This window comes from Nematolebias whitei, chromosome 19 (assembly GCF_014905685.2).
Source record: "Nematolebias whitei isolate Nwh7 chromosome 19, NemWhi1, whole genome shotgun sequence".
Taxonomy (NCBI): Eukaryota; Metazoa; Chordata; class Actinopteri; order Cyprinodontiformes; family Rivulidae; genus Nematolebias; species Nematolebias whitei.
In genome coordinates this window covers 10,083,376-10,092,905 of record NC_056516.1, presented here as the reverse complement: position 1 = coordinate 10,092,905, position 9,530 = coordinate 10,083,376, and the positions used below count along the sequence as shown (strand labels likewise).

At 40.7% G+C, this 9,530-nt stretch overlaps 1 protein-coding gene across 1 annotated transcript in view; it reads right to left on the bottom strand.

The window, feature by feature from the left end:
* ppp1r9a (protein phosphatase 1, regulatory subunit 9A) overlaps positions 1-8,968 on the bottom strand; it is a 59,366-nt gene extending 50,398 nt beyond the window's left edge. The window contains exon 1 of the mRNA XM_037693255.1: positions 7,524-8,968. Coding sequence (XP_037549183.1) covers positions 7,524-8,891 — 1,368 coding nt within the window. The 5' untranslated portion in view covers positions 8,892-8,968. The remainder of the gene's footprint in view (positions 1-7,523) is intronic.
* Positions 8,969-9,530: the final 562 nt, after the last annotated feature.

The following is a 9,530-nucleotide window of genomic DNA, read 5'->3' as shown; positions in this document are numbered from 1 at the left end:
ACTGGAAGCCTTTTGGTATCTACTGGAAGCCATTTGGTATCTACTGGAAGCCTTTTGGTATCTACTGGAAGCCTTTTGGTATCTACTGGTAGCCATTTGGTATCTACTGGTAGCCTTTTGGTATCTACTGGAAGCCTTTTGATAGTTACAGGAAGACTTGATATCTACAGGTAGCCTTTTGGTGACTACTGGTGAATTTTGGCATTTTGATGGCTACACTATGGTGTGATGTCACAACAGGCCATTTGCTTTTTAATTCTTTTTCTCCAACCTGTAATCAGTCAGGGATCTATTTACAACATGGAAGAAAATAGATGTGCATAACCTTTTCACAAAACCACAATTCAAAGATAGACTAAGTATCCCTAAAATAATCACATATATTTGTATTCAGTGCAGAATTTAAAAGCTTCAGGAAAAATTTAACTGACTTGACTCCACCAAACATTTGGAGCCTGTTGATGTTATTGAAAAGACTTCAGGGAGAAAGTTAAGTCCAGCAGCTCGACCAAACATTATTTGATGTGTATCAATATGTTGACCCACATAATGCAATTAACAGATCAATGAAACAGCAAAGTCAGAGCATTCCACTGTTATCTGTTATTATCTATGTGAATTCCATACTTACTCTACATGAACTCATTATGATAAACATCAACATGCTTTCTACTTTCAGCTTTGGCCGGGGTGTGACGAATGTCATAATGCTCAAATGTAATTTAGCTTTTCTCAAAGAGGCTTTATGCAAGAAAAGTGGGCTGCCTCCTCGTGTGTCGTCCCCCTGTGGAACTGATCTCAAAATGTCTTTTGGAGCATTTAAAACAACACACAACCTTTTGCATGCAAATGTGTTTGTCTAGACTTGCTGTGCTTTCTTTTAAGCTTAGATTTAGGACTAATTTAGAGTATCAGTATCAAAATAGTATAAACATTTCTTGACAGTTGGTTTGAAAGAAAATGCCCTACCTTGAAATGTCTTCACATGGTATTGCTTATGTAGGATTTATGCTTAATGTGAATTACATGTCTTTAGATCAATCAATCAACCTTTATTTATACTTTAGATGCCTGGTATTGGTCTGAAGAAAGCACTCCAATCCAAAATACTGCCCTGATGGCTTCAGATAATATGAAAGGTTGTTCACGACTTTCAAATAAAAGTGTTCAAATGTCAAGCTATTAAGTTTTACATGCTGAATCAACTGAGAGGCCAAAGTACTTTGTAATAAAACACTAAAAAGAACAAAAAAATAGATGGCTGAAAAGTAAAATGAGAAGAAGAGGAAAGGAATAAAGAAATGCTAAAAAGAATCTTTAAGATGCTGAGAAAATAAAATAGTGATAAATAAAGGGCAGGCGATATCCACCGAGACTGGCGGAGAAACAAAATGACTCATACGATTCAGGGGGCTGGAGACGCAGGAAACACTGAGGCTATTGAAGAGTGAAAGAGGCAATAAGAGAGAAATAAAGAAAATGAAAAAACAAGAGCGAGCTGCTCAGAAGTGGGTAAGGCCAGGGGTATTGTGCTCTAGGGTTGCCTGACTCCGTGTCTAAGATAGCACGGCATGGGAACAATTCCCAGCAAAAAACAGTTTCTGGTGATATTAAACTGGGTCTTTGGTGTGAGCGTGCCAGTGCTGTCACTTGTCCTACACCTTGCAGACAGTGGACGCTGCCCGGGGCAGGAGGAGACTGGAAAACTCAAATAAAATGCTCCCAGTGCTGTGGAATGAGCCTGGCAACGCCTGCAATGGATTAACTACTGCCCTGCACACACACAGACATAGTCCGTACTGCTGCAACAGCTCAGCACATTTGCATTTCATTACCTCAACCTGTGCCCCCCCCCACCCACACACACACACGTATACACACAAAAGATGAAAACTGACAGGTGCTGATGTATGTGTCTAAGTGAAGGTGTTTGCTGATGATGGCAATAACAGAGATTGACAGATGTAAGGAGGCTGAGATGAGATGATAAAAATGTGAGAAAAGAGAGAAACAAACCAAAACATTCACTTTACACTTCTAGACTGAGATAAGTGTGAGAAATACAGAAATGTACAGTCCCTTCAAGGTCTGCTTGTCTATCTTCTTTGAGATGCATCAACCCTCACCTGAGGAGGTGACTCAGATGGTGAAAGAGCTGACAGAGACATGCTCCAGATGCAGAACTGACACACTCGTTCATGCATTCTGAAAGAAGGCAAAGGCAAAAAACAGACCCTGGAACTGTGATGTAGGTTTACATTGTTTTTATCCCTGTTGCAAAAAGGCTAATTTTTGTAAGTTTTTGTGTGCGAGTCCGTTTCCACAATACGTCTTGAATCACTGGATGACTTTTAATGAAAATGTAGGAAAGTCATCAATGAACGTGTCCATCTGCAACAATTTAACATTTGGAGTCAATTCAATTTAAGATGGCCACCACAGCTAATTGACATTAGCCAACACAAAGCTAGCTAATTCCCCATGTAGCTACAACTCAATTTTAGAGCCATTTGAAGGGCTCGTAGAAGCAAATACAGAAACTGGACAACAAAATGGGCAGAGGAAATGGTCATTGACAGTAACTGGGATGAGAGCATGAAAAGTAACACATGTTGCAACAGTTTGGGTGTAACTCTACTTGATTGGACTGTTTCTTTTGACAAAACTGTCTGTTAAATCTATACTAAAGCGTTGATTAAACACACCATCTTTTTTTCTGCCTCATTATGAACAAGGACATGGTGGTGGTGCAGCCTGGCATCATATCAGTGCAAAAAGAACCAACAGTGGTAAGATCATGTGCATCGGGCTGGGTAGATGGGAGCGGTGGATGATGGTTCATGACACAGACTGCTGTGTGGCAAATGACCAGCTACAAAAACCACAAGGCATGTCTCTTCTTTCCTAAATTATTAAGAATGCATGCCCCTGGGAAGGATCCGGTGGCACCGAAACAAGACAACAAAAACACAACGGCATCAATATTAAAGTGGCTAAGACACACACACACACACACAAACACAAAGTAATACACTAATACATCCAAAAACTCCAGTATGAGTTCCACCTCTTGCATAGTGACTGGTGGACATGGCATTGGACACCAGTGACCCCTGCGACCCAAAAAGGAATCAATGGGTAAATATGAGGGATGGATGGATGGATGGATGGATGGATGGACGGATGGATGGAAACGTTCTTGGGGTCAAGGGATTTGCTTCCCTGCTGCCACCATGACTAAAACACAAAAACAATGGACAGAAAAAGATTTTACTCCACTGTGGATTGTTTATGGGGACCGTCAGGAGAAAACACCGGTGAACAAGTCTATGAACACATTTTTTTCTATTAAGCGCACAAGAGCTTTAGAATGAACATCTGATTGATGACGTTGACTGTTAGCTCTTTTAACCCTAACCTGCCAGAGATCTGGAACAAAAAATTATATCCGAATTAACCCGCCTCAAGAAACACCCAAACTGGAAGCATTACAAGATCTTTAAAAGTGGGGTTGTGTGGAAAGGTTATTAACACTTGTCTTGTTGTAGATATCTCACTGAATGATCTTGGTTTGGACAAAGAGTTGACCGGACTGACTCGTTAACAGCTAGCTACCATGTTAAAATAACATCTACCTCAAAAGTTACAAAAATTCTATGTTCTAAATGTTTACACTGCCGTCAATAGGGATTAAAGCAGAAAAAAAACTTTTGACAGAATTTTTTCTACACCTACAAGTTCTCCAAGCACCACCCACACCCCCCACCCACACATTTGAGAGCTTTTTCCTGCATACAGGTCACTGCTCAAAGGTTTCCACGTAAACAGGAGTATACTGTGTACATGACATTGATAAACGTACATGACATCAATAAAAGTACACACTATACCATGTACACACCTTTGTAAAAGTACACAGTATACTGTGCGCATGACTTTAGTAAAAGTACACAGTATAGTGTTCTCTAATGAAGCATCAAGACTAATGGTGTTCTGAAGAAAGAGACGGGTTTTAACAACTTTTCTATGGTTTACTTTTATGTTATTTCAGTGTTTTCAACTGAGGGCTTGTCAGATATATAAAAAAAAAAAAAGTATATATATATATATATATATATATATATATATATATATATATATATATATATATAGCACAGTAAGTCCTTTGCAGAGTCTAAATTAACCTAAAACTATTTTCTTTTAATTTGCCAAACTCATTTTTACGTATAACAGAAATCTGTCCTGGCCACGTTCAAAATGACAGAAGTTTATTGCAGTGAAGGAGAACCTTAATCCATACGTCAATTCCTTAGATAAACTTTACTAATTGTATTTTATGTATGTGAATGTTCCTGTAAAGTGCCCTGAGACAACTTTGTTGTGATTTGGCGCTATATAAATAAACTGAATTGAATTGAATTTTGCATTACACATTTATTCCATTAGAAATATAATGTTCCTGCTGGAAGTGCTCCAGGCTACATGGGAAGTGCTATAGCTAGCTGCTGCTTGTAAAGAGCCATATAATTCAGACTATAAATACCTAGCTAATGTCAATCTGGTTATTAAACTCAATTTCTCCAAGATGAGGCTGCTCAGAGACATATCTACAACCGATAAGATATTAACTGTTCATAGCTTCTCCATAGAACCCCACTTTAAACTTCTTTTTTTTAAAGCTTTGAAATATTTCTCTATGACAGAAAAAACAAAGTACATTATTCAGTTATCAAAGTAAATGTGTAAAAGAGCCCATCGTATATTTCCTCACTGAGAAAGACAGTCTAAAGACTAAAATGAAGTAATCCTTTCCATCTGAAAACACAGTAAGAAGGCACCACTGCTGGCAACAGGCCATCTAATCTGAGCTGGCCTTACAGAACTGTTTGAGGTCATGCTCCAGATAAGGATGTTTCAGAATCTCAGTGTTTACTGCTGATCCATGTATATGACAAAAATGTTGGATAAGCTGTCGTGGGCAGAGCCAGCAGTTGTTTTTTTACTGAGAGACTGGAGCCTAACTCCTATGTTCTGAATAAATGAGCTCCCAAATCCTCAAGTGAAATAACCATCTCCTAACGCCTGACAAGTCTGAGGAATCGCTCAAAGTGGATGCAAGTTGGGATTGTGTCTGTTAGTTTATTGTAGTGTTTGCTACTTTGTACTGATGTGCTATGAAGAGAGTAGAATAAATGCAAACACGCATTATACAAAAGTACGAGAGTTTTCTTGGTAACTGAATGTTTGCAGTGGGATCAAATCTGCAAGTATGAGCAGTTTCTGCATCAGCCTGTGCATAAATAATACTCCACAAAGCAAATGTTCAGATGCTCAATATTAACCAGAGATGTTTACACTTCACCTAGTTCAGAGACAACACCATCTACTCAAGGCTGCAGACGCTGACAGCAGCACATCAAAAGTGTGGATCCGCTTTAATGCTTCAACTTTAATCTGTTGGCCGCGCACCCAACAAGTGAATGGATGTTAAGGATAAAGCGTGCCATTTCAATTAACACGAGACCCGAGTCTCCTCTGTTGGTCCACTGGAAGGCAGACAACCGTCATGTCTGGTCACTTCTTAGTGGGTCAGTAATGGAAGTTAAATCTGTGGTTTACAGCCAGGCAAACTTTGACCTACATGTTGTAAATATTCTAACGTTTAGCAGATATAATATCCGTCATGTTCACTGACGTATAAACATTAGTGCTTCAGTCACAAGCTGAGACCGATTAAAAAGCTGCGCATGTTCACAAACTGATGATAAACCAACGTAGATATCTGAACCCAATGACACATTGACTCAGGAGAAGATTTCTCTGAGGAGGAACTGCACAGTTAAAACTAGTTTTATGGCAAAGCAACCAATCAGTGTTGCAATAGTTTATTCTACAATGAACAGATTGAGCTTTTCAAGAAGCAACATTGACAAAATCTAGGTTTTAAAACTTGCTGCTAATGAAGAAAATCTACTTTGTAATTATCTGGGCGAGTCAATCCTATTTGAAAAACACTTAGCATGTATTCGTTTTAAAACGAAATGAAAGAAATGTGACGTATTACAGGAGACCGTCTTTTCAGAACCTTCTGTGGTTTCCTCCCATCGGGGTCAAGCTCAATTCTTGCTGAGAAAATAACTTTGTGTCTTTCACTGTATAGCCGAACAAAAGACAGAACCCTGTTTGTTCGTTGTGTGCAGAAAGGGGAGGGAGGGGGGCATGTCTAATTGGTTGTGAGCATGTGTGTAGGGGGCAGTTAACCTCTTGAATATTCAATAAGATGAACGAGCGGTGGCCCCTTTCAACGAAAACAGAAGCCTTCACAGAGGACCATATTTCTGCCTAAATGGGGCAACAAGCTTTGTAGTGTTTATATTTATCAGTTGTACAAATATTTCCAAATATTCAATGTTTCAATTACGTAGATCAGGGAGCCTGTTTTTATCAGATAAAGCAGCTTGTGAATTGATGCATGACTTGCCTCAGACAAGTTTTGTCAAAACAAATTTGCATATTTTGTGCTTTTGCATGCAAGTGTTGATTCTTCTACGGGGGAGACAAAAAAGCAAAATGACACACTTTTCGGAGACGGTGCAAGATAATTAGTTAGCCAACATCAAGTTTTCTCCTCAGAATAACTGGGATAATTGTTCTGGTTCAATACACGGTGTTAATAGACTTGATTCAAAGCCTGTTAGTTGTTTCTGTTCAATTCGATAGGAGACTTCATACATTAACCTAAATTCCTCAATCAAACTGGATAATCTGAAAGTGTCATGCATAGAAATCAGAATTTACTATCATATAGAATGCAAAAACTTTGAGAACAAACAGTGAAAGATGATTTACTTCTATGAATGGTAAGCTGAGTGCTTGGGGATAAAGACTGGAAAATATTTTTCCATAATCTTCCAAATCCATCTCTCCAACCAACAAACAACAAACGGCTGCATTGTGTCCAACTCAGCACTGACTACAGCATAAAAACACTATGAGACAAATTCCCATTATGTGAAAAATCCACTATTGTCTGTGTAATTCAAGAAGCATGCACTACAGTTCCAACGCACGCTACAAATGCAAAGGCTTGTGAAGACCGTGACCTGCAAGCTATATTGATCAGATGGTGCTCGGATGAAACAAACACGGCACTGCCTGAGAACGCACAAACGCAGCGTCTTGTGTGAAAACTGAGTGGGCGATGAACCAGCATGACTAACACATGCACAGATGTGTTCGCAGACACGTCAAAATCCCAGAGAGCAACGCTTCATCTGCGACAACACTTACAGATTAAAGCAAGGAAATGTAGAATAAAACACAATTAGGATCTTATTACTGTGATTAGATCTAGACCCCAAAGTATGTGTTCAGACAACACAGCTAACCAGGACGTAGAGCTCAACACTAAAGATAAAAGCAGCTCATAAACAGACTATTTTTAAAAGCTACAAAATAGATTTTATGTTAGATTGAGTGTGTTTGCACAATTTCGGCTTCCGCAGCACTTTTCTACAGCTTACAGTAATGGGAGCAGTGCTAAAGCCAATCTTCCTCTTAGGGGGGATGTCATCCTTGTTTTCCTCTGGTAGACCGGGGATCTCCGTCAGCTCTGAGCCCGGGTCATAGACAATATCCTCGTCATCACCGTAGAGGTCATCTTCAGGATCAGTGCAGCTCTCTCCCCAACCCTGGTAACAGGCGTCTCCGTCTGCGTTAAAAACGACTCGTTCTTTTCCAGTGTACTCGTCCTCAGGTTCTTCGATCTGGTCCTTGAGAGATTCATTGAACTTTGAAGCATTTGTGTGGTCATTGCTTTCCCCCGTTTGTGGGGTTGTTGTGGTGAGTGGCTCGTGATTAGCATCTTCAATAACTTTGTTGGTAATCACAACACCATGCTTTGAGGCTTTGGTAACGACATGCTCAGTATATTTTAGATGGTCTGAGAGTTTCTCATCTTCTTCTTCGCAGGAGCCATTAACCTGGCTGTCATTGGTGGTGACCCCAGACAAATGCTGCCTGTGAGCCTCATCATCTTGGTTCTGGAACTTTTTATCTTGTGGAGCTTCTTTTTGAGGTTCTGAAATCTCTGGACCATGACTAGGGCTCAAGAGATCCTCAGTAGATGATGATACAGGAAACTTGCCTCCAGTCTTGTTCCGGTAGGTTCCTTGAACTGGCGATTGTCGTGAATCATCCTCGCTGAGATCCCCTCCCTGACGGTAGGATCCATCAGGAGAGTAGAGGGCTCGTCTGCTCACTCCTTTATAGAAAGCGCCCTGGTTGTGGTGATCAGCATTTTCAAAAACAGCACTGAGCTGACTGACAGTTGGTGAAGATGCCTCTGTTCTGGAGCACAAGGAGTCCAAAGAGTCTGTGCTGCCTCTGTTGGACTTCGCCCCTCGCCAGTCGTCGAGGTGCTCATGAGAACCCCGTTTGTCACGTCCATAGGGAAAGACGGGTGACTGAGACTGGTCACGTGACTGCTGCTCAAATAGTTTCCTGGTCTCTGAGAACTTTGCCCCGGCGCCTCCAATCCTCTCAGCTGATGGAGAATGTTGGAGCTTTATGACTGATCCATCGGCCTTGTTGATGAAGTTGGTGGGCTTCACCAGCTTCTGAGGAGAGGACTCGTCGTGACCCCTAGACTTAGCTGACACATTTTCTGAGCCCATCTGCATGAACATGTCCTTAATGCGACTGACGTGGGCTCCATACTGGCGTCCCCTCGGCTGTTTCCCCCGCTCGAGGTCTTTGGACTTTGAGTCTCCATCAGTCCGAGGCTGGTCGAAAGCCCTCTTGAGCGCCTGAAATTCAGCCCGGTAGGCATTACGGTGGGGGGAGGCACTCCGGAGGCTAGTCCTCTCCCCAGAGGCCTCCGTCTTCAGCATGATGATGTCTTTGGATCGCGAGGGAATGTCAGCATCGCTGTGACCTCAATAGAACGTTGGACTAAGAAGTCTGGTTCGGCTCCAATCCTCCAGTCACACCTGCAGAGATGAAACGAGGTGTAAGAAGTCTGTATTCATACACTGATCTGGTCTTAATGACCATTCATGAAATGAGCACAGCCTTATTAGAATCACTGTTTTCTTTAGCATATATTAACATCAATAAAACAACAGGAGCAACTTTGATATTTAAAATGTCTGCGTACAAATATTTGGGGCAACTAACTCTCTTATGATTGACAAACTTTGAAATATTACATTATGCAGTTTTAAAACAGGGATGGAAAGTGGCACTTTAAAAAAAAAAAAAGTTAATTAGCAAAGGGACACCTTGTACACTGATGGTTGGAAAGCTTGGCTAGAAATCATTCACTTCATTACCAACACTCCTCAGTGGCCAAATGAATAACCGAGGCCATTGCACATACAGCTAATCCACTCCATGATGCTTAACATAAACACATCAACACTCACAGGAGACCGGACAGGAAAAATGACTATTTGTGTATAAAATGGAAGAAAAAAAGTCTTGTTTTGGTCATTTACCCTAACTTAAACCATCAGTGTGTTTTCCTGTAA